A 24,870-nucleotide genomic window follows, 5' to 3' on the forward strand; every position below is an offset into this window, starting at 1 on the left:
GCTAGGTCTAACCTAGGCATGTTGATACAACTTCCCCTTGAATAACCAATGCAATTAATTATTATATTATTGTTTATTTGGTATTTGTCTAGATACACCCATGAAGGCGAGGTTAATCTGTGTTAGGTGCTATTAAGATTTGTCATGGAAGTTGCTCCCACATTGAAAACCCATGCCATTTAATAGATGAAAAGACAAGTTCTTCAAATGGTTTGGGGAGGGAGCATTAAATTTGAGGATTTATTCTTTCTTGAGAATGTACCTCAGTACTTGCATGCCCAACAGATACACACTGTCACAGTCTGTCCCTTATCCCATTACTCCTTTAACAGAGGCACAAAAATTGCTGGGCTGCAGCCTTGTATCCATCACACTCTCAATCCCATCACTGCTGCACCTGGCAGCGTAGTTTGATTTCCTTTTCCTGCCAGTGGCTTGCAGAGGTATTTGAGGAGTGGAGAGACAGAATCAGAAGGAAATGAATCAATGTAGAGAACTAAGAGCTCTGCTGAGGGAGAGAGGAATTGCTGGTGTAGGAATTTGAGGGGCATGGTGGTGGTTTGTGTCTGCCCTGTAACGCTTGTGTCCTGTGTCACCAACACAGCTCTGCATTCATCCCCCTCAGGGCATCCATTTTTGTGTCCCCTTCTCCTGCCCATCCACAAGAACAATTGCATGCTCTTATACACAGTGTATTGAACTGGTGAGGGCCTCATTTTACAGCAAAGAGCACCAACCATTGCCAGCAGTCACCTCTGCACTTCCATGTGTCCTGCACTGCCAAACCACATTCCCATCAGAGTATTCAGGAGAGGATCCAGTGGCCACTGCCTTGCCTTGCCAAATGACAGGGTATCTTGCTCTATTTGCCATCCAGACTGGGCCACAGAATTCACCTTTGAAGCTGCAGCTGGCCATGTCTCCAGGCAGCTGGTGGGGCTTTCCACCAGGAAAGGAATTGTGCTGGAAGCTGTTAGTGACAGAGAATTGCCCTGTTGAGTTGGTAGGTCTGTTCATTCCACGTCCAAGGTGTTGCCTGCATTCCTTTGGCACCAGTGCTGCAGAGGGCTGGTTACCTCAACACTCTGTCCTTCAGCTTGAGCGAGCTTGAGAGTGATTTGTGCCTCAGTGGAAAGATGGACCACTGTAAAGATAACACTGAGATAAACACATGCTGCTTTAGAAAGGTGTCAAATATATAATAATAATAATAATAATAATAATAATAATAATAATAATAATAATAATAATAATAATAATAATAATAATCTTTCCAGCCAGTTTTTTAAACTGTCCATCTGCTGGTTGCTAATTCCCTAATGGTTTTTGGTTGATTTTTTTTTAAGCCACCATCAAGCTTCTCTAAAATGTCAAAAATAATTGGGGTGAAGCAGGCCTTCTGATGGTCTGTTTATTTTGCAGATGTGGGAAGAATATCCTGATGTTTATGGGGTTAGGAGGTCAAACCGAAGCAGACAAGAACCGTCACGATTTAATATAAAAGATGAGGTAAGGAAAAAAAAAAAGGATGAGGGATTACTGAACATAAAAAAACAACCAAACCCAAAGAGGAAAGGGAGGTCTCAACTGCATTGCCTTGTAAACACTGAGTCCCAGTTTGGTGCATGGATGTTGGATCTCACAGTTGAGGTCCCAGTCCTGCAGCTGGATCCTTGGCCTGAGACCTCTGGAGTGAGCCGGACACTGCCTGGGCTGAGTTCTGCATGCACTGATCTGATTGCTGCAATGGGGCATAATGCAAGTCCTGCTCTGATGTAGGAACATCTGGAGAGGAGTCTGTGTAATTAAAAAAACAGAACAAGACCAAAATGCAACACAAATCCAACCAGGAATAAAGGAAAGTTCCCAGAAACACCTCATAGCAACAAAACAGTCAGTATTGCCCATCCTGGAATGGATCCCACTAATAAATGCATTTGTGTGTGTGCAGCTTTATGACCCATCACTTTTCTTTGGTCGAACACTGGGGAGTCTTTTATGCTTCAGTTGAAGGTGACAGTGGTCAGAGCCTGGCAACCAAACCTTCTAATTGTTCCTGTTTCAGAACACTGTTGGGTTTTTTCCTGAAGATGTAGAAATCAGGTTCTGCCTTCATTTGCGTCTGACAGGTTTTCTGCATGGAGCATTTCATCTGCAGGTCCTCAGGAAGGTCGAGTAGCTATAGCATAGCGGAAGGAGAACCAGAGAGAGGCATCTATGGAGAGCTTGGGGCTGGAAATCTGAAGATAAGCAGGAGATTTTGAGCAGAGCAGGGGCCCAGTGGTGCTGTCTGACTCAGGCTGTTTGTGCTTCACCGCCAAGATGTGTGTTCAGATGCTCTAGGGGTGACACACAGGTCTCCAGCTCCTTGCTCTGGTGCGTTATTGCTGAGCCTTGGCACCCCAGTGCCACCAGCTGTCCCCCAGACTCCTGTGCTGGCTGTCCCGCAGAGCAGAGCTCAGGAAGGGGCTCGGGCTGCACCACTGACGTAGCTTTTGTTTTCCTTTTCAAGTTGGCAGAGGCTGGGCCCCTCTGTGCGATGCCCTGGCATGCACTGTGCCAGCAACCTCACACCCACCCCAGAGCTCCACTCACCCCCTCTTAGGGGCACAGGTAAGTCCCTTCTTTTTTTGTTTTACAATATTATGTGGTTTTGCAAATGTTGTTTTCTTTTTCAATATATTTATTTCCTACTACTTAAGGTAAAAATTAAAAAAAAAAAATCAAAAATCTGAGATGCAAAAACTTTGCTATACCACAAAATATTGTAAAAAACAAAAAAACAAAACCACCCCAAAGGTCCTTCAAATGACCCTCATCACTGCAACTTCTGTGAAACAGCTGAAATTTAAAAAACTGGAGCGTGCCCTCACCCCTCTCTCCCCAAAGCAACACTGACTGCAGTGTCCCCAGAGGGCAGTTCCCATCTGCAGCAGAGTCTGTTGGAGGGTGTGACCTGTCAGGAGCACAGTGCTGGGGCCTCGCAGAGAGCAGGAGGAGACGGAAAGTCTTGCTTTTGGAAGCCACCAAGAAAGAGGAGATAGCATAGCTCAAGCCTGTGTGGTGCTGAGCACTCCTTGCTGCTGCTGGAGGGGGCAGAACCCCAAGGCAGCATCTGAAGATCTGAAGATCTTCAAAAAGCATCAAAAGCATCAAACAGCATCAAGGCAGCATCAAACATCTGAAGATGCATTTTGCCTTCACAGGTTAATCCTGTCTCCAGTGACCTGCACCTCTTGCTTGCTGCTTGGGACTTCCAGCACAGTGTCTGGGGGCTTGTAATTGCCTTCTTCCCTAATGCTTCTCTGCAGGTTAGCAAAGAGCATCATGCAGGCAGTGTGGCAGGCTCAGAGACCAGAGCAAGGGTGGATGAGCCATCCCCTCTCCCTGCACTGCCCCGTGACTCACCTGCACAGAGGTGGAGGTGATTCGGGTTTTGGGGCCCTGCTCAATCACTGTGTCCTCTGAGAGCAGCACTCTGGGTAGGGTTATTTGTGTGTTAGACATGGTTACCTTCTGAGGATTTCTGGGTTCATTGTGTAGGTGTCTGAGGTGTGATCAGGATAACTCGTGATCAATATCCAGGCTGAGCCATTGGGGAAGCGAAAGTGCAGCTTTGCATAGGAGCACAGATCTGCTCAGAGGCCCAGAGCTGTCTCCAGGAACAAGAGAAGGTGTGAGTTTCTTAGTAAAAACACTACTTCCCCAGGCATTTTCTTTGCAGTTCATAAATCAGCTTCAGGTTGCAGCCAGGGGATGTGAGGTGTGCAGAACCAGGTGCCTTTCAGAGTATTTAAATTGAAATGGGGGAGATTTAGGTTAGATATATAAAGGAAATTCTGCCCTGTGAGGGTGGTGAGACCCTGGCACAAGGTGCCCAGAGAAGCTGTGGTGGCTGCCCCATCCCTGGAAGTGTCCAAGGCCAGGTTGAGATGGGGCACTGAGCAACCTGGCCTAGTGGAAGGTGTCCCTGCCCATGGTGGAGGGTTGGAACTGAAAGACCTTTAAGGTCCCTTCCAACTCAAACCTTTTTATCATTCCATGGTTCTGTGATTATGGGGCAGTTGAGAAATCAATGTGCCCAACCAGACACAATCTTTTTACTATTAAAAGAATAGTTTCAGATTGAAATTGGTGACAAATGTCAGCGTATTTTTTTCTGTCAGAGAGAGGCCAGAAGCCACACACCAGTGTGTCCTAAAAATACAGCTGGTTTTCTTATTGGAAAAAAAAAAGTGCTCATTTGCATTTTGGTCAATGCTTTGCCTCATGTATTTGCTGAAAATTTAAACTCTACTGGTCTCACTGGGAAAGAGAAGCTCAGCAGGCATAAAACTAACCTGGTTAGCTGAGATTCTCCAGCTTTTCTGGAGCACTGGAGTTTGGCCTCTGTTAAGCCTGAAATGAGCAAATCCTCACTTTGACTTTAGTCTGAAATACTTTTGGCTCTGTTTAAGCAAGTCATTATCTTTCCTAGTGTGAGCTCCAGAGGCTCACCTGGACCTCCTCTCCACTGGCCTGGAATCTCCATTTCTCCCAGCCTGGGCTAGTGGCAAGGACACTCCTGGATAATCTATAGGAGCAGAACTTTGAATTGCTGTGTTGCTCTGCTTGGTGCTACATGCAAACATCATTATGTTTGTTCAGTGTTGCTCCACAGCAAAAGACAGTGCAATTAATCTGGTAAAAGTGTGTGCACTTTATGTGCTGGGAGAGGGAAGGAATTGATAGGAGGAGTCAGTGAGACATGGAGAGGGAAGGCTGATCCCTTCAGCTGGAGATGAGGAAATTGTAAGAGGCCAGATCCTAGTCCAGCTCAAAGCAGTGGTGCAGGAATAAGTTTGGCACATTTTGATAAGGGGGAGCAGGTTTGTCTTTCCCCATGGCCACAGCGGCAGCACCCAGCAAGGCAGCACTGGCACTTGGGCTCTGGTGTGAGCAGTGTGACCCCAGCATCTCGTGCTGGGCTGACAAAAACCCCACTGGGACTGGGGATGGACTTTGCCAGTCTAGCTTGTGTCATTCGGGGAGGTGGCATTACAAAAATGCAAGTTGCATGTGATTTCCCAACCAGTGTGTTCTGGTGGTGGTGGTGGGCAGACAGGGCCTCAGGTGCACGCTCTGCACCTGGCATAGCCTGGCTCTCTGGCTGTCCTCTGTGCTTCCTTAAACAAGGAATTTACCACCAGGAGACATGAGGAGAGGCTGAGGAGCTGCAGCATGGCACTTCCCAGCACTCCATTCTGGGATGGGGAGGATGTGGGAGCACAAGGCAGGCAGATGACTCAAGCTGGGGACTGGCTGTGTCAGAGGAGATAGGGCTGGGCTTGACACACATCCAAAACAGACAATGCTGCCTTTGAAATATGTAAGAGAAGGTGGCTGAGCTGCAGTCACAAGTTATGTTTCTCAAGGTGGAAGAGGGGAGGAAAAGTCAAGTCATTTAGAGATAATCATCAGCTTTGTGGAGACAAGTGACAGAGCAGGGGGAGAGTACAGGCATTGGGAAAATGGACACTAGAAACTTGGAAAATGGGATTTTGGCAGAGAAGTGGAGTTAATTTCAAAGAGCTAAAGGTTGTATTTGGTTTTCTCCCAATGTGATCTCTGACACAGAGCAGAAGAGAAATCCACCTCTCTTTACCTGAGGCTTGCCAAAAGACAGCAAAAGTAAATGAGCACTGAGGGGCAGCTGTTAAAATCATGCCCAATGATTGGAGTGGAAAAGCTTCAGAAAGTGGATAAGAGATTAAAAAAGGAAAACTGAGGACTTCTAAATTTTGTGTGTCAAAACTGAAACCTGTGGAGTGCTTGGCTTGTGTTGCAAGGGTAGGTAGGGCTCTCCATGGTGTTTGCCAGGCACTTGCTTCATGGTTGGTAAATAAGACAGGGATTTCATGCAGGGCCCTGAAACAGGTGGATGAACACGTGTTTGTAGTAAGATATGGTGCAAAAGCTGTTATTGTGCCACATGCAACTCTGACACCACATCCAGGAAAGCTCATGGTCAGACATGGCATCCAGTATTTTAGTGAATACACTGATGCAAATGAGGCAGAAATTTCTGTGGGTGGAAGGAAAGCTGGAGAATGGGAATGAAGGATGCATGTTACAGCTCACACCATTCCACAAGGTCCTTGTGTGCACAGCTGTGTGAGCTCTGTCCAGGAGGGCAGTGGGGGTGTCAGGGCATGCAAACTCTGCTACCCATAGTGATGGACAGACAGTGCCTCGAGCCAAAGCTGAATACTGTGGCAAAAAGCAGTTAGAAGTGGAAGATTTCCAGTAAGTGTGTGCAGCAAGCAATCTTGGAGGCTACTTCTATCATTTTGATACTTCTTTAGAAATCTCACATTGGTTTCTTCAGTTTTGTCCCTGCCTATTTGTGTTTTCTGGGGGAGGCTAAGGAGAAGTCACGTTATCTGTGTGGTGATCTGTTTTCATGGTTGACTAGTTTTTATGAAAATGGGGCTGTGTGCAACCAGCAAAAAGAGATTATTTTAGCTATCTTGGTCTGTGGGAATTCGTGACACCCACTTTTAGACTAGAACAGCAAGCAGTTAGAATAGCTCTAGATATATTTAGCCAAAGAGACTTCACTGGTGAAGACTGTAGAACTGGGAGGAAGGAAAGCAGCAGGACACAGTTCTGACCCAGTAAGGTCCTTGGTGACTTGCTGTGGGTGAAAAAACCCAACAGTAAGACAAGGATACTTCTGATGAGATTATTGCCTTTTTACAACAATATTTTTATTTCATTCCTTGTAGGAAGTTTGTGCGAGGAAGGCAGAGGTCACAGTGCAATTGTTGGGATAAATTCACCCGTGGGTTTGCAATGCCTGGGGTGTTGCACACACTGCAGGTCTGCCTGGCTGCTGCTGCCATGGTGGATGCTGGGCACTAGGGCTGGTACTGAGGGGTGGATGGCTCCTGAGCTCAGGCACTTCAAGATAGCTGATGTTGTAGAGCTCTCCAGACTTCCTGCAGGGTTTCCTTCTTCACACTGAGAGCAGAGCAGCGGGACTGAGCAGCTGAGGTGGCTGTGCTGGGAGGCAGCTGCTCTGCACCAGTGTCCTTCAGGCTGCAGGGAAGGGACCCACCAGCACGTGTTTCACTTGCATCCTTGAGGAGCTAGTCCACACTGAAGCCTACAACTTGATTTTCTTTCTTTTCAATTAAAGGCAAGTAGCGAGTCTGAAAATGAGAGCCCAAAAAGAAGACGCCAGAAGCAGTTGAAAAGAAAGTAAGTTTCTAAGGAAAGGATTTTGAGTGGTGATGCTTTGGTTTATTTCTCAGAACAGTAGTGCATTGGAGTGTTTGATGGGAGTTGTCAACATGGTGATCTTGTAAAATAAATATTTTATTAATACTTTGGATTACTAAAATTGAAGTGTGAATATAATCTATAGATGGATGCAATTTTCCAACCCTTGTTTTTGTACGTTCCTGCTGTGCCTGTGATGGAATCTGAATGAGTCAGGTTTAGTTTCTGTTGTCAGTCTTTCCCTTTTCCATCAGATTACTGATTCTCCTTCAGAGACACTTAAAACAGTTTAATCCCTTCTCCTCCCACCTTTTTGATTATCTGAGAATAAAATACCAAATTATTATCTTCTTTTATCTTTTATAACCCGCTGTTAAAACAAAAGAACTTCCATAAAGAATGCTTTGGATGTCTAAGCACCATAACTTGAGTTCACTTACAGTCATATTCTATTACCTTTTCCCATCTAATAAGTACCTCCTAGTTTTTCCATACACTAAAGTGGGGTAGGGAGCTATGAGCTGCCTGATGAAGAAAATCTGAACAGAGCCACATCATCCTGCTTGCTTTCTCCTGCATCTTGTCTTTTAACTCTTCATCAGTGCAGGAGGGAAGGTGATAAAGCACAGGGAGGCCTGTGGTAGTATGGACCTCTCCTGGACAAGGGTAGTGATCCGTCCTTGTGGGCCCTCCATGTCCTCTTGGAGAGAGGAGAGGCTCCTCCAAAAGGCATTTTGGGGCTGCAGCTTTGTTCCTAGTTGTCCCCAGAGAATGTGCTTCCTTCCACTCATGTACAATGGGGCTTGGCTTCACACTTGGAAACTTGAATTGGCAGGAGAATTTCCATGGCAGGAGTCTTGTTCCATTTTCTGGGCTCCAAGGAGCTCTTGTAACTCTGCACATTTCTTCAGATCCTTCCAGCCCATCTCCAAAATGCAGAAGTAGAGGAAAAAAAAAATCATCAATCAAAGCCCTTGCCCACCCAGGTTTGAGCAGTACAACTCTGCCACCAGCACACGTGGTAAGAGCTGCTCTCACTCAAGGCATTCCTGCCACTGTGTGAGCAAAGCCTCAGGTGACTGAGGTCCCCCTCCTAAAAGCAGAGAATCACAGCACAACATCCCCCCTGCATTGCACTGAACAGCCAAGGATAGAATGTTGAACTTTTTTCCTGCAATTATGGACCTGATGGTTTGTTCAGCCAAGTGTTTGTGCAGAAATATTGTTGCCCTTCATGACCTACATTTCTGACCACAGAATTAAATGGAAAAGAGAGGTGTCTGCTGGAGAAGAGGATGAAGATGGAGGGGAGCAAGGCACCAGTGGAGAGAGTGAGCCTGAACCGAAGAAAATTAAAGCAAGAAGACCTGTCCAGAGGAGGTAAGGAATGGTTGGTTCATTCTCTTTTTCTGCCTGTGCTGTGTGGAGAGGAAATCCCTATTTGTCACTAATGAATTTTTCATGTAGTGTTACTACCTTTGTTTGTGACTTAGTAAACCTAGGGCTTAGTTATTCCCTCATCTCCCCATCTCATGCTCCAGTGAGCACTAGAGTGGTTTCCATGATAGTTAGAGCAGATTAAATCCCTTAGGAGTCTAATATTTGAGATCTGTGCTTCCTTAAAGACTTATTAAAGTGGATATTTGCATAAACCATGCTGTATTATGGCTTTATTAACTCTTATTTTAGAACAGTGGCCAAAACTGGTGTTAAAAAGCCCCACAAAATCCAGCGTGGGAAGAGGAAGAAACCAGACTCATCTGAAGATGATGATGATGACGAAGACGATGAGACCCCCAAGAGACAAACTCGGCGAAGAGCAGCCAAAAATGTCAGGTGTGGAGAAGTGTGGGGTTGGTTTGGGGTGAGAGCTGGCTGGGGAAGGGGGCCCTGACTCCTGTGTGGTCCTGCAGGGACCTGTGGCTGAGGTGTGGCTCTTTTGGCAGGTTCCTGCTGGGCACATCCAGCGTTTGTCTCATTTTGCCATCTGTGAAGGAGGGAATGTTTACCAGTCCCTCCTAAGAGAAACATGAGGAGGTTTGCATTATATTTCTAAAGGACTCTCAGATGAGATTGATAATTGCAAATACTAGATGAAAATGAGCAAAAGGGAACAGCTGTGCTGGACTGGACCAATTGTCTGAGGGTGACTGGGGACAGTGTGCTGAGCCAGGGTGGAGTAAAGCTTTTTCCATTGCCCAGTGTACCTTCTCACCTTTCAGGCAGTCCCAATAAGGGACTTGCAAAGAGCCATCCAAGTTATATTTTGTGGTGGTTAAATATGCACCAAAGATGAGAAGTGCAGTTCCTAGGGTAGGCACCCATGCAGCCTTTCAATGCTCTGCAACCTCCACAGAATAATCTTTCCCTCAGTAGTGGAGACCTTCTCTGTTATGGCCTTGCTCCTGCTGCAGGGATTGTTCCACTTTATGAATCACTTGATGTTGGCCATGGTCAGAAAAACTATGTGGGCAAGATAGAGGACTAGTCTGGTAAAGTGTAGCTATCTGAGCATCTTGGGTAAAAATACTGAATATTTAAGACATTTGTGCTGAACGTGCACTGAACTACAGCATAAATGCTGGAGAAGCTGCTCCAGTCTGAGCCATTCTCTGTGTTGGTGGGCTGGGAAGAGTCAAGGGTTTTATATCAGTTTGGTTTTGATCTTACTCAGCTACAAAGAGGATGATGATTTTGAGACGGATTCTGATGACCTGATAGAGATGACTGGGGAAGGAGCTGATGAACAGCAAGACAACAGTGAAACTATTGAGAAAGTCTTGGACATCAGGCTTGGAAAAAAGGGAGGTGCGTGGCTCTGGAAGAAGCCTTTATTTCTCATGAACTGGTGCAATGCTTTTGCAACTTGAAAGTGGGGCCAAGGGTTGTTTCAGTGCTTTTCCTCTTTTCGTCTATGCCTCTTAGTTGCATCTTGTAATATATAATAGCTTTTGTAATATTTAAAATCCTAAAATCTCTATAGTTTATGTGCTCAGCAGCTTTCATTTAGCCTGCACACATTTTAAAGATGCAACCATTGTTCTGCAATTCCTGCTTTTCTCTGCTTTGAAATATAAAACAGATCTAGGAGAGTCAGTTTTCATAGCCCCATTGACAAAGCCATAATGAGAATAAATCCAATGTTTTCTTCTCAAAGCCTTACAAAAATGCTTTTTTTAAAACTGAATGGTTGTGAACACTTTCAAGAGGCCTTTGAATTATACTTAAAGAAAAGCTACTTATGACAGATTTAAAAAGATTCTGTTGCACGGAGAACTGTGTGCCTGCCTTATTGGCTTGCAGAACCTTTTGGGTGTTCTTTGTGCTCCCACAAAAGGTGTATTAGAAGAGTAACTTTCTGTGCTGCAGCTGATGCCCAGGGGTGGCTCAGGAGGGTACCAAATGCAGGCTGGTGTCTCTTGCAGCCATTGGAGCTTCCACCACCGTGTACGTGACCGAGGCCAACGGCAACCCCAGCGCCGACTTCGACCCCGAGAAGGACGAGGGGGAGGTTCAGTACCTGATCAAGTGGAAGGGCTGGTCATACATCCACAGCACGTGGGAGAGCGAGGAGTCCTTGCAGCAGCAGAAAGTGAAGGGCCTGAAAAAGCTGGAGAACTTCAAGAAAAAAGAGGAGGAGATCAAGCAATGGTAGGCTTCACTTCAAGCGGTGATTTGGCCTTGGGCACTTTGTGTTTAGCCTGAGGTTTGAGGAGTCGTGACTGAAAATGTTTGATTTCTTCTTACAAAGTGTGTTTCATGTGCACTCTGGTCTCTCTTTGCCTGCTGAGGAACATCCCCCCCACAGAAATGATATTTGTGGTGTGGATGGCTGGAAAATGGAGAGGACAAGGCATGAAATCCACACTATTGCCACTTCCTAGCCTTAAGAATTTGGAAGGCTGACAACCAATGAAGGGTGCACAGACTTACCTGGCCCAGGAGGTGCTGTGAGGGCTTGCAGCCTTGTTAACCCTTGTTAATTATGGGCTTCTCTGTGTGCACGTTTTTGCATCAGTTTATATCCAGCTTCCCCAGGAACTGTGAGGGGAGCTACAGTGTCTTTCCAAAGTGCTAAAGCTGGAGTAGCAGCTTCCATCTCTATTTGATTCCTGTGTTGAGATTGATTTCTTGCATCAGAATAAGGCAGCATTTAACAGGGAGACAATCTGAACATCTATGACATTTGCTTCTCAGCAATAATTTACAATTTTAGGAAATTTAAGAAACATGTCATAAAACAGTAATTTGCCCCTGTGACTTGTCTGAATGACAGAACCATATAGGAAAGTAGATTTTCTATATGCAACATCCATGAGCACTGTGACAGAAGCATTATAGTGGTTTTTTGTTTTGTTTTGAATTATTTTGCATCTAGGCTGGGCAAGGTATCACCTGAAGACGTAGAATATTTCAACTGCCAACAAGAGCTGGCTTCAGAGCTAAACAAACAATATCAAATAGTGGAGAGGGTAATAGGTAAGTGGAGCCAAGACTTTGGTAAAGGGGTGAAGTAGGAATGGGAACTTTATTCCATGTGACAGCAGAATGAGTGTGCAGCTCTCTCTTCTTCCCTGTCCTCGAGTATCCCTGAAGAAACCCCCATGGTGTTTACTGTATTTCATTGTGTGAAATTTAGGAATTTGGACAGTAGAAATCCAGTTTTACAGATTTGTATTTGTGCTTGTAAACAAGCGATAAAAATCAGGGACTGTCCTTGTCTGGAGTATGGGATGACACACTAGTTTCCAGCAGGTTGCTGAAATTGTTGCTGCTGAATTTCTTTGTCTCCAGCCCTTTGGATGCAAGATGTTTCTTTCCAAAGCAGCAGCATGGGCCTGGCTTTTGTGAGGTCCCCTTTCTGTGGTGTGGTTGAGGATGTGGTTAGGCTGCAAGGCAGCTCAGGGGTGAGATTTTCATGATTATTTGATAAAAATAAAACCAGAACTGACTGAGCACTCTGGTAATATCACAGTCATGTCAGTCAGAGGTGCCAACGCCCAGTTGCTTTGGGAATTAGCATGGAGAGCTGTGTAAGCTATTTCCAATACAATTCCTGTAAAAACGTGGGCGTGAGGCAGTGGTGGCCTGCCCTGCTCCCTCTGCTGGCTGCCAGCATTCCAACCCTCCCTTCCCTTCTCTCTCCAAACACAGCTGTGAAGACCAGCAAGTCTGCCACGGGACATTCAGATTTCCCAGGTAAAGGCACATTTTTTTTTGGTCTCTCTACACTTTTGCTATGAGCCAAGACCTGTTTTGTGGCTGCCTGGGCAGTTCAGCCTGTGAGCCATGCTTGTGGTTCAGCTGCTCAGCTACAGGTGCTGAGGTTTGGGCTTTTTTGCATATTTTACAGCAAGCAGTCGCAAAACATCCTCGAATGACCCCGAATACCTGTGCAAGTGGATGGGGCTGCCCTATGCTGAGTGCAGCTGGGAAGATGAGGCTCTGATCAGCAAGAAATTCCAGCACTGCATCGACAGCTTCAACAGCAGGAACAACTCCAAGACCATTCCCACCCGTGACTGCAAGGTTTGCTGGCTTTCCCTCCTTTGCTGGGTTCCTCCAGGCTGGGGGAAGATGCAGGCAGTGGGAACATGAAGTTTTGTCAGAATAAATGTCAGGGAACATTTTTCCCATCCTCCCACCTGCATTTGAAGGGTTGTTTGCTGTTCTTGTATAGCACTTCAAGCCGAGATGTGAAGCCCTTTGAGTTTCATTTACTCTGTGCACAGTGAGAATGTTATGTCCCCCTGGGGAGTGGGAGGCTTAATTAATCCTTGAAAAGTGCTTCCTCCTCAGAAGGAGCTGCAGCAGTTTTAATATCAGTTGGATGAAAAAACAGCACACCTGGGAAAAGAGGAAGCCTGCAAGATGCTGATACAGGGAAGGAGAGGGACAGAAATAATGGGAGAAAAACCAAAAGAGGACAAAGAAGGAAGTGGAGCTTGTTCCGACTCCTGTGTATTTTGTGCAGCTTACTACACTCCTGGGGGACTCAGAGCCCTGATCATAAACCAGAGGGCAGCAGGCAAATCACAAGAAATGCAGACACAAGCACTGGCTAGGAAAATGTGGATGGAGGTGAAGTTCTCTTCACTCAAACCAGTGAATAGATACACACTCTTTGCTGAATTCATCAATATCATTGCTGAATTTTCAGCCTTTCAGCCACTGAGAGGTCTGTCTTTCTCTTCAGTGGACTTAAGGCAGTTTTTATTTCAGGTGCTGAAGCAGAGGCCGAGGTTTGTTGCCTTGAAGAAGCAGCCCTCGTACATCGGCGGGGAGAACCTGGAGCTGCGCGATTACCAGCTGGAGGGCCTCAACTGGCTGGCTCACTCCTGGTGCAAGTATGTACACAGCCTGGCATGTTCATTCTGTGCCTTTTTTGTCCCTGAAGGACCTGGCACACCTCCCTTTCAAGTGAGGTCTTTACCGGCCCTCCTTCTGCAGCTTGGAGGATTTCAAATGTTATCATGCCCAGCTGCATTGCAGACACTGCAAGCAGGAGCTACCTAAAGCATGAACTTAAGAAACCTTGTGTGAAAACAAAAAGCATTTTCCCTGTCTGGGCCTGTTCACATGATGGATTTGGCTGAGCCTGGTACATATAAGCCCTAGATTTCCATTGACTTAATGGGAAAAAACGGTTTCTGGCTCAATGTGCTTATATGTTCATTGAAGTCTTTGAGAGATGTCCTTTTAAAATTAGGCCACTGATTCCCCTCTACCTGTTTTCCTCCAGTTTGGAGTCATCATAGTTCATTTTTGCACGTTATTGTGCCATGGTCAGTCTGGCTATCCCTGGGATCCACTTAGAAGTGTTCAAATAGCTGTTTTTGCACTGCCCCTCTCTGTCCTTGTCGTGGGTTGCTGTGAGACCCGACTAGGGGAGAGAGAAATGATTGCATCTGACTCCACCTTATCAGAAGGCTAATTAATTACTTTATTATACTATATTATTCTATACCATATAACATTACATCTAAACTGAATCTGCCAAACTCAACTCTGCACACACTGCTCTGAATGTCATGACTCTCAGCCCACAGTCCCGACACACACACACACACACACACACACACACTTGGCCCTGATAGGCCAAGGAAAAAAAACACCACCACTTTGGGCAAACAATCTCCATGTTGCATTCTACTTTTGCACAAACACAGGCACAGCAAGTGATAAGAATTGTGTTTTCTTTCTCTGAGGTTGAGAGAGCATGAATCCCAGAAATATAGAATCGTGCCTTGCTTTTCTCTGTGAAGAAAAATGTGGGGCTACAAGTAGTGGCAGAAACATGCAATCAGACAGCATTTTTGTTTGTTCTCCTCTTTTCTCAGGAACAACAGCGTGATCCTGGCTGATGAAATGGGACTGGGCAAGACCATTCAGACAATATCATTCCTGTCATACCTCTTCCATCAGCACCAGCTGTATGGCCCTTTCCTGGTGGTCGTGCCCCTGTCCACCCTCACCTCCTGGCAGAGGGAGTTTGAAGTGTGGGCACCTGAGATAAACGTGGTGGTTTACATTGGAGACCTCATGAGCAGGAACATGGTGTGTAATCAGAGAGCAAAGGGTGAGGGCTCAGGGAGAAGCTCTGGGTGCACAGCAGCAGCTCGTGTGTGATGTGTGTGACACACAGTCAGCTGGAGAGGCTGGTGGATAGTGCTGGCAGCACTGCAGGCAGCTGGAGCTGGTGTGGCTGAGTGTCTGGGTGTAACTCCTTCCTACAGGGAATTTTCTGCTTTATTTTGCCTCTTGGAGTGAGTGCAGGAGCACTGGCTTCTCTCAGAGCTGATCTGGAGTGAAATATGCAGTGAGAAGTCCAGCAGTGTAAAATGCTTGTCTTCAGTATTTGGGATTATTCAGACAATGGAACACACAAGTGTGGGGACTCCACTGGTGTCTGCAGTGAGGTGATGTGTTCATTAATGTCACAACAGCAAGTTAACTTTATTTTGTTACCTGTGCAAGTTGAACCATGTGTGCACTAAACCAAATTGTTCCTTGGGCACCTTGAGCTCATCAAATGGCACCCTTAGAACAGCAAGGGTTTGGACTTGGTTGGATTCTCTGGCTTACAGCTACACTAAAATAACAACTGTTAACTCTTTCATTTTGATAACATGTATTCAAGTTAACTTTTGTCTCCCCTCACAGATACGTGAATATGAGTGGATCCATTCTCAGTCTAAAAGATTGAAATTCAATGCACTTATCACAACATATGAGATCCTCCTGAAGGATAAGGTGAGTCATTACTCCAAGAATGCTTTTGTTTAGACTTTCTGTCATTTCCAAAGGAACAAGCCAGTTCTCAGCTAGTGGGTTTCACCTCTTCCCTATGTGGCGATGGACAACTACAGCCACTATTTGCTTTTCCTTCCCAGTAATGCAAGCAAATGTGGGAATGTGGGACACATTTTACAGTGTCTTCACTCTTGTACTGCACAATTGTGGTATTTTTTTTACATGTAAGACATCTGGCAGGATCCAGCAGTACCTGAATTTTTACCTGGTTTAATTTAGGCTTGTTAAGAGGACAAAACGTTAGACTGAACCACTGGCCACAGTGTTAACAGTATTTACATTTTTACATCTACAAGAAATCTGCTCAGGAAATATTCATCAGCCCTGTCAGTGTATCACTGAGTCCTACAAAAAACTAAAAGCTTAAAAAAAAAAAGAAAAATAATTTAAATCAAAACTCTTGGATTACCTGAACTTTTTAGGCTTGTTCATCTGCTCTCCTGTTCTTGCTCCAGTGGGACCAGTGCTACCCAGGGCCCCAAGGGCATGGAGAAAGGGGAGAATAAAGAGCTGAGGAAGGACTGTGCTTTCTGGGTAAAGCAGAGGAGGATTAGGATAGGTGTGCCTGCTGCAGGACTCTTCAGATACAGCAGAGTGTTGTACAGCATGGCTGATTTTCACCTTTTCCTTTCTGGGAAGGCACCCTGGTCCCCAAATTAGCAAGAAAATCCTGTGAGGGTGCAGCCGCAGGGACACCTTGGGCAGCCCACACTGCAGCGCTTGGAGAGAGACACATGTGCAAGGTGCTGGGGCCTGTCTGACCCAGCATCTCCTGTGTTTTTTCCTTCTCTCCCTCCAGACTGTTTTGGGAAGCATTAACTGGGCCTTTCTGGGCGTGGACGAAGCCCATCGGTTGAAAAACGACGACTCCTTGCTGTACAAAACCTTGATTGATTTCAAGTCCAACCACAGGCTGCTGATCACTGGCACCCCACTTCAGAACTCACTCAAGGAGCTCTGGTCCCTGCTGCACTTCATCATGCCAGAGAAGTGAGTCTCCTTTCAGGCCTTCCAAGAAATGTCTCTGTTCCATTCTTGTCTGTTAAGTAGGCTCAAGGGAGTGCAGAATGGCAGAAATCCCTGAATTAAACTCAGTGGTGTGACAGCAATGATAGGAGAACATTTAGTGGGGAAATCAAAGGTTAAATAACTAACATGAGGAGCATTTCTGGCAGCAAACTGAAGGGGGAAACCTGATACATGCCTTTCAAATCTGTCTGCTGTCTTCCAGGCATCTCTAAAAAGCTAAACTTGTTTGAAGCAATCATTTCAGCCATTTCTGACATTTCCAGTACGCTGTGGTTCAGGCCCCTCTGCCAACCATTTCATGGCAGCTCTGGGGGTGCTGTCTGGCTGATTGTGTGTTCACAGTGTAACAAATGTTTTGTTTCCTTTAAAGTAAAATGAGCTATGGGCATCTCTAAGGCTAAGGCAGGCACACCCCAAAGCTCACTGAAAATACGTTTGACTGCAAGAAGAGCTGTCCCCCAAATTCTTTTTGTTGGATCACAGAAAGAGTAAAGGAGAGGCTTGAGGTCTCCCAGGTGGTGGAGAGCAGATCTCCACATTTCAAAGGAGCTGTCAGAGGAAGCAACAATCCCAAAAGAGCCTTCAGAGCAGGGTAAATCAGTCCAGTTGTCAAAGCCGTGCCTGGGAGAGGCACCGTGGAAAGTTCAGAAACTGCTGCCAGGTAAATGCCAGCAGAGTAAAATAGTGGGAAACTTGGGATTTTGGGTCCTGGGAGTCAGTGTGGAGCTCAAATATAAGATGTTAGGAAGGTGTCTAAGCCCAGAGATGATCTAGCTTTGCCAGCAATCTGTTCAGTTAACCAGAGCAGAGTGAATCTGTTATCTTCCACTGTGTTTCCATTAAACCGCTGCTCTCCTGTCTTGTGGTGCAGCAGGGGTGCATCCAACAGCTGCTTTTTGGTGCCATAAGACAAGAGGCATTCTGACACCTCCCTCCTCCTCCTTTCTGTTGCCAGGTTTGAGTTCTGGGAGGATTTTGAGGAGGATCACGGGAAAGGAAGAGAGAATGGCTACCAGAGCCTTCACAAAGTGCTGGAGCCGTTCCTGCTGCGCAGAGTGAAGAAGGATGTGGAGAAATCTCTGCCAGCCAAAGTGGAGCAGATCCTCCGGGTGGAAATGTCTGCTCTGCAGAAGCAGTACTACAAGTGAGTCACTGCATGAGCTGCTGGCAGTGCCAGTGGAAATGGGCACAACTCTCTGTAGGCCTTGGCAAGCTGTTCCAGTATTCTGTGCATCACTGTGGCCTTCAGAGTGCAGTGAGACACCATCACCTGTAGTACTGGGAGCTTCCCAGCAGGAATATGAGGTAGGGGAGTTGATATCTTTCCTTCTGGAAGATGTTTGTGTAGAGTGATACAGTTCAACTGGCCAGTTTTGCAAGACAGAGGTTCTGTCTTTCCTGGGGGAGTGACAATATGCACAAAGTTGAGATGCTGTTCAGTATTAAACAGTGATAATATCAATAGGAAGGTCAGGTCAGGTCAGGGTTTTTAGAGAGGAAAGAGCATCCTGTAAGAGAAGTGAGAAGAAATGGAGGCAGGGAAGTAGACTGATGCCTGAATGAGCTGTTCCTGAAGGTTTTGTTCCTCCAAGGCTCTGCTCTGCACTGAGTAATGGTCCTGACATTCATTTTCCTGCCTGCAGGTGGATTTTGACAAGAAACTACAAAGCTCTTTCAAAGGGAACAAGGGGAAGCACGTCTGGTTTCCTGAATATTGTGATGGAATTGAAAAAGTGCTGTAACCATTGCTACCTTATCAAACCTCCTGAGGAAAATGAGAGAGAGAATGGCCTTGAGACCCTGCAGGTGAGTGGTGTCCTTGGTCACCACCTTTTCTCCCTAAATTTCATTCTTTTGTCCTCCCAACAAAATAATATCTGGTGAAGCTTTATCTTCTGTGACTTCTTCTTCAAAAATAGTTCTCACAGCTAAGCCATTTGAACCCCCAGCCCTCCACTTCTACTGGAGGCAACATTTTATGGCCTTCTAGAGCAGGAGCTGTGGGCAGTGTAGGATCTGACTTGTGTGATTCATTGTGAGTGTGGGCTCTGCTGTGTAAATCCAGATGATTAGATTAGAGATGTACAAGAGATGAATGACCCCAAAAGGAGCAGGTCTGTGCAGGTCTCTGTGTGATGTACATAAGAGTAAGATTGGAAATGATGGTTATTTCCTCAGTCTTTGATCAGGAGCAGTGGAAAGCTGATTCTCTTGGACAAGCTGCTGACCAGGCTGCGGGAGAGAGGCAACAGAGTGCTGATCTTCTCCCAGATGGTGAGGATGCTGGACATCTTGGCAGAGTACCTGACTATCAAACACTACCCTTTTCAGGTGAGAAACATCAGCATGGAAAACAGTGGGATCCCCTTGAAAGTGTGGGCAAAAGTGGAGGGAGCTTGAGCAGTGGGAGTCACTGAGTTCCCCAGAGGCTGGTGGCTGGGATTACAAGTGGCACTTACTGGAAGGAACTGGGATGTCCCTTCCTTTCAGTGTGGCCCCATCTCTGCAAAACTCCTCTGACAGGCCCTGTTTTGGCTGTGTCATGTGATAAACCCCGAGGACAGTGAGCACAGAGAGCCTGGCTGGCAGCCTGTAACGGGAGCCGCGGTGTCACCCGCCCTGTGCCTGCTCCCCGAGCATCCCCCAGCCCTTGTGACACAGCACAGTTATTTTTAATTGGTGGCTATTTTTAACAATTAAACACTGCAGGCAGCACAGGGGGCTGCAGGGCTGGCAGCACTCGGGTGCAGCAGTGCCTCAGGGCTCCTTTACCTTCTTTCTTTGATCACTTTTGTTGATTTTTGCAGCGCTTGGACGGCTCGATCAAGGGGGAGATCCGAAAGCAGGCGCTGGATCACTTCAACGCCGACGGCTCCGAGGTACCACAGGCTGGGCAGAGGGTTTGTGGCTGAGCCACAGCTTGTCACTGACACCAGGGGGTTAGTTCAGAACAGTTCTTTTCACAGGAGCCCGGGTACTTTTAAAGACATGGATATGGCAGGTTTTGCAGCCAGCCATATTGCTTGAAATCTCTCACATCCAAGAAGCAGGGCGGCAAGTCACGTTTCCAGAAAGTTCTGAAGAGGCTGGGAAGAGCCAAAATTTAGTAATTCTCTCCCTGTTGGTCTGGAGAATGAGATGGTTGCCGAGTGATTCCAGTCTGAAGCTGGTTTTGAATATGAAATGACAGAGGCAAAAGAAGGATTTTAGGTGTTGGCAGGCACTGGAGTCCAGTGCTGGAGGTGAAAGTCTCCAGTGTAATAGGAGAGGGCATCTGAAACCTCTCATCTGGGCTTGCTGACTCACAGTGACTGGTGCAAGACACTTGTGTCAGTCAGCCCAGCTGTGAGAAATACCTTTCCTCACTCCAGGAGCCTGGGCTGGAGCGGAATTCTTGGCTCACACAGGGATTGTGAGAGATCATGGTTGTGGGAAAGTTAACAAAAGGAAGTGTGAGGGGGAAAGAGAAAGAAAGCCATAGAACCTGCCCTTTTCCCTGTCTTGAGGACATCTATGGGGGCTCAGGCATCTTGGCTCTAAAATGGCACAGTCTGTTCATTGCTGATCTCACTCCTAACAGGATTCAGGCAGCAAAAGTCAAGTTTGCCTGCTGCCTTTGTAGGAGCCTGGTGAGCAATGGGGTCTGACCTTCAGAAGTGACAACAAGGCACCCCTGCCTTGAGCTGCTTGTGTTGCTCTCCCATATTGATTCATCCCTTCAACTGGGCCAGCACTGCCTCACCCTGGGTCTGGGCTTAAAGACTGGTGCTGCTCAGCCTGTGTGAACAGGAAAGGGAAGGAAATATGGGAAGGAAATCCTTTTTCTGCTTTAAGAAGCATGAGTGCAACAGAGCCTTCCCTTTTACAGCTTTTGAGTCACCACTGCTATTTTATGCCCACAGTTACAAGCTGGTTAACTCACGGATGTTTTTATTTTTTCCTTCCCAGGACTTCTGTTTCTTGTTGTCAACAAGAGCTGGAGGGTTGGGAATTAATTTGGCCTCTGCTGATACTGTTGTTATCTTTGACTCGGACTGGAACCCCCAAAATGATCTTCAGGCTCAGGCCCGAGCCCATCGGATTGGACAAAAGAAGCAGGTCAGGAGAGCTGCCTGGGTTATTTCACTGTGGCCTCAGTGTGTGCCCCTAAACATCCTCTCACCTCACCAAAGCTTCCGAAAACATGGGCTTTTTGTCCCAGTCCTTGCTCCAGAGAGTGCTGCCCAAGGGAATCTCATTTAAAAAGTAGGAGACAAAAAGCAGCCCAGATTTGCCAGGTGCCAAGTCTTTCTCTTGGTTTTGGGCATACCCAGAACCCAGCCCATGGCATTGCACTTCTCAGCCTAGTCCTAGTGGACTCTGTTCTTTCTTGCCCTGAAAAACTTAAAAAGTAGAACATCCACCTTTTCCAGGGGTTATTAGATATGTGAAAAGCTAGTTTGGTGCTAGTTTGAATTTAGAGCGATTGTTTCAGAAGATTTTTGCTTTGTGCTTTGGCACACCACAGGATCTGTGTTAATTATCCTTATTTTAACTGGATACAGAGAGAATGTGTTTGTTTTTCTTCTGAAAAAGCACATCTGTACATGAAGAGACAATGTCAGCAGCCCAGTGAAAACAGCTGAGGGATGCATTGCTGTATCAGCAGAGCCTGTGCAGGAAATAGCTGTGGTCTCTTTTTGCCTCTCAGGTGAACATTTACCGCCTGGTCACCAAGGGGACAGTGGAGGAGGAGATCATTGAGAGAGCCAAGAAGAAAATGGTGCTGGATCATTTGGTTATCCAGCGTATGGACACCACTGGCAGGACTGTTCTGGACAACAACTCTGGGAGATCCAAGTACGTGGCTGTGTCAGGAGGCAGAAATGTCTGGAACACGTGGCATAACCAGCCTCCCCTGCTGGCATTTCCCAGTATTTATTTGATAGGGTACAGGGCAGAAGGCTAATGAATCATGGCAGCTTCCACTGATTTGGCTTCTGCAGCCATTTATTTGGATACATAGGATAAAGATGAACAGAAATTTAAAATTAGTTTTAGGGCACGACTTGTTTTTGCTTCTTTCTCTCACCCAGAGATCATCCTGGTTTGAGGGAACCTGGCTGTGGAGCAGCTGCATTTTGGCAGTGACCTCAGATTCTCTTCATTTCCCCCAGCAGATGGAGGTGGTTCCCATTGCAGTCTTTGTGCTGGAGCAGGAAAGAGAATAATAACAAAGCTTTTTATGGTGCTGGGTAGAAAACTTACTCCTTGCTTCAATTGGGAAAAACTTTGGTATGGTTTTGTGCTGTAGCAGTTCTGACTGAACAGCTCAAAACATCTTTTCCTTCTTCTCCTCTTGCAGCTCAAATCCTTTCAACAAAGAGGAGCTGACAGCTATTTTGAAGTTTGGAGCTGAAGATCTTTTCAAGGAACTGGAAGGGGAAGAGTCAGAGCCTCAGGTAGTTTGAAATTGAAATCACATAGCAGTTTGTAGTGCTCTCCAGGTCTGCAAGAAGGACTCTGTGTGGTTGCTCCTGCTTTGTTCTTGACTTGTGCACGAGAGCAAGTTGGTGAATAGGACATGTGGGAGTCTGGAGAAGCTGGAAGCAGAGTCTGGGATTGTGGGATCAGGGATGAGGAGAGCCTTGTTGTTGGGGATTAAATGGTAATGGTCACCCAGGGAGTCCCTTGCCTTCTGGGGATCATTAGCTAGTGACAGCACAGCCTGCTGAAGGCTCCTCTCCCTGCCTCTTCTGAGCACTTGCTCAGCACCTTTTTTGGTGGTTCTGAGCGAGGCAGGAGTCAGCACAGTGCAGTGAACAGGTCGCTCTCTCCTGCCTGAGTGCAGCATTGCTTGACAGTTTAGCATGGAGTGTTTTGACCAGTTCTCTAAATGGCCCAAGCAGCAGAGCTTCTCCCCAGGGAGACAGTCTACAGTTCATACATCTCACTGCCTGGAAATTTTCCCCACAAATTTTCCAGCCTTGATAGTCCTTTCCTTCTGTTGTCACCTTATTTGTACTTCACTGTCCCACTTGAGACAGTTCATCCCTGCCCTCTGGGATGACACCCTGCAGATATTTGCACTTTATTTAGCTCATATCAGCACACAAGCCTGTTCTCAAAGCCTCTTACATCCTGCTGTGCCTGGCACCCTCTGCTTTATCCCTCCTTCTCCCTGACTGGCAGGAGATGGACATTGACGAGATTCTGCGTCTGGCTGAAACGCGGGAGAATGAGGTGTCCACCAGTGCCACCGATGAGCTGCTCTCACAGTTCAAGGTATGGACACCCCCAGGCTCTGTGCTGGGATGTGGGAATATGGCTCCCCACACCCTGAGGTCAGGAACAGGCAGGAACACCTCGCAGAGATCTCAGAATCACAGAATGGTTTGGGTTGGAAGGGAACTTAGAGATCATCCAGTTCCAACCCCCCCCTGAGGTAGGTATTAATTTAATTTCAGGAAAGTGGTTTTGAAGGCTGTGAATAAAATGCAGAATTTACCAAATTTGGAAACAAACCCAATAATTTACAAATACTCAGCAGTACTCCTTAAACTGCACGTACTTCCTCAAAAGCTGTTAGTCCAAAGAAGGGCAAGGAGCCAGGAATGTAGTGGCATAGGGATCAATTATAGAGTAGTTATGGATGTGTTGGCAGAATTCCTGTGGAGAAAGAGTTGAGGCTTAGCAGACAGCTCTGGGGTGTTCCTGCCAGGAGAGGGAATTGCTAAAACTTCTCCTTTGCTTTTAAAAGGTCGCCAACTTTGCAACCATGGAGGAGGAAGAGACAGAGCTGGATGAGCGGTCCCAGAAGGACTGGGATGATATCATTCCAGAAGAGCAGAGGAAAAAGGTGGAGGAGGAAGAAAGGCAGAAAGAATTGGAGGAAATCTACATGCTGCCTCGAATCCGGAGCTCAACGAAAAAGGTACAGCCCATCTTGAGGGGATGAGAGGCTGGAGGAGAGAGCTGCCAAAGAGAATGCTCAGGGGAAGCCTCCCTGCCATCTCAGCATCTTTCCCTCCTCCAAAGTTGGTTGGAATAAAGCACAGAGGTAGCACAGTGATCTCTTGTTGGCACTGTGCATTGCACCAATGGTTTGGGATGCAGCCTGAGGGCCCAGACTGGACTTGGTGTAGCTTATCTCACCTTAGCAGACAAAATCAAAATAATCTGTAGTGACCACAGAGCAAAGTACCCAATTGTATTGGATTTTGCTGCAGATTTTGCCATTTTCTGGCTCTTTTCCTTGGGCTCTCTAGCTTCCTGAGTGGCTCTTGCCTAAGTCTGGATCCTGAGGACCAAAAGAGATGGTGTCTTCCCAAGTTCTTCTTTATGTAATGGGATCTACCCCAGTCCAAAAAAAAAAGCTGACTGTGCAAGGATGCTCTGCTGGGACATGGGACTTTAAGGGGTTAGAACTGTTCTATGGCGTGAGCTGGGGAAAAACATTGATGTGAAAAACACAGAGAAGGATAATTCATGTTGGATGAATCCAGATTAATTTCTGAGGTGTCCTGGTTTTCAAAATAGTCTGAGGGACTGTGGCACAAACCCATGGAAATCAATATTTTCACATCTCTTAGTAGATCAAAATGCAAAAAAAAAAAAAAAGTATATCAAATTGTGAAACTGGTGGCTGTAAAAGGAGGATGACCACCACAGCCTGAGCCAGCTGGGAACTGCAAGGGTGTGCAGCCTCTCTGGACTGGCCACATGGGCTCCTGCATCTTCAGGAACGGATGCTCAGGTGGTTTACAGTCCATTAAATAGTGCCAGTGCACTGAGGACAGAAAAGGTTGTCAGCTGATTAAATGAGAAGTTGTTAAAAGTGTCCTGCTGTTTCTCTGGTACCTGCAGGCTCAGACAAATGACAGTGAATCAGATGCAGAGACCAAGAGAAGGCTTCAGAGATCGTCTGGGTCAGAAAGCGAGACTGACGACACCGACGACGAGAAGAGACCCAAGCGCCGGGGACGCCCTCGGAGCGTCAGAAAAGACACTGTGGAAGGATTTACTGATGCTGAAATCAGGAGGTCAGTGCTGGGCACAGGGGACAGTTCAGAAGACAAATATAGAAATCCCATGCAGGTGGGGAAAATCCCAGATTAATCCAGGATGTGTTCACCTGTAAGCACGTCAGTGGTTAGGCAGAGCTGGTTCACTGGCACAGCTTCTGCACCTTTATATAGCTCAGCTTGATCCCAGTTGATCACCTTAACATTCAGGTCAGTGTAGAATGGACTGGATTGTCTTTAGTCAGGCTACAGTGAAGCTGGT

The 24,870-nt window shown here is 46.5% G+C and overlaps 1 protein-coding gene across 4 annotated transcripts in view; it reads left to right on the top strand.

Annotated features, from left to right (window-relative positions):
• The window catches only part of CHD2 (chromodomain helicase DNA binding protein 2), a 100,219-nt gene that overhangs the window by 60,130 nt on the left and 15,219 nt on the right, over positions 1-24,870 (top strand). For all 4 annotated transcript variants that reach the window (XM_066559005.1, XM_066559003.1, XM_066559007.1 and 1 more), the window contains 23 exons: positions 1,423-1,509; positions 7,181-7,242; positions 8,521-8,643; positions 8,953-9,099; positions 9,938-10,071; positions 10,689-10,914; positions 11,642-11,742; positions 12,418-12,462; positions 12,617-12,792; positions 13,486-13,610; positions 14,604-14,820; positions 15,427-15,516; positions 16,376-16,566; positions 17,561-17,749; positions 18,249-18,411; positions 18,784-18,936; positions 19,413-19,484; positions 20,554-20,703; positions 21,296-21,444; positions 21,950-22,046; positions 22,777-22,869; positions 23,345-23,518; positions 24,451-24,626. In XM_066559005.1, the coding sequence (XP_066415102.1) occupies positions 1,423-1,509; positions 7,181-7,242; positions 8,521-8,643; positions 8,953-9,099; positions 9,938-10,071; positions 10,689-10,914; positions 11,642-11,742; positions 12,418-12,462; positions 12,617-12,792; positions 13,486-13,610; positions 14,604-14,820; positions 15,427-15,516; positions 16,376-16,566; positions 17,561-17,749; positions 18,249-18,411; positions 18,784-18,936; positions 19,413-19,484; positions 20,554-20,703; positions 21,296-21,444; positions 21,950-22,046; positions 22,777-22,869; positions 23,345-23,518; positions 24,451-24,626 (3,140 nt within the window). The remainder of the gene's footprint in view (positions 1-1,422; positions 1,510-7,180; positions 7,243-8,520; positions 8,644-8,952; positions 9,100-9,937; positions 10,072-10,688; positions 10,915-11,641; positions 11,743-12,417; positions 12,463-12,616; positions 12,793-13,485; positions 13,611-14,603; positions 14,821-15,426; positions 15,517-16,375; positions 16,567-17,560; positions 17,750-18,248; positions 18,412-18,783; positions 18,937-19,412; positions 19,485-20,553; positions 20,704-21,295; positions 21,445-21,949; positions 22,047-22,776; positions 22,870-23,344; positions 23,519-24,450; positions 24,627-24,870) is intronic.

The sequence above is a fragment of the Molothrus aeneus genome, chromosome 13 (genome assembly GCF_037042795.1).
Source record: "Molothrus aeneus isolate 106 chromosome 13, BPBGC_Maene_1.0, whole genome shotgun sequence".
Lineage (NCBI taxonomy): Eukaryota > Metazoa > Chordata > Aves > Passeriformes > Icteridae > Molothrus > Molothrus aeneus.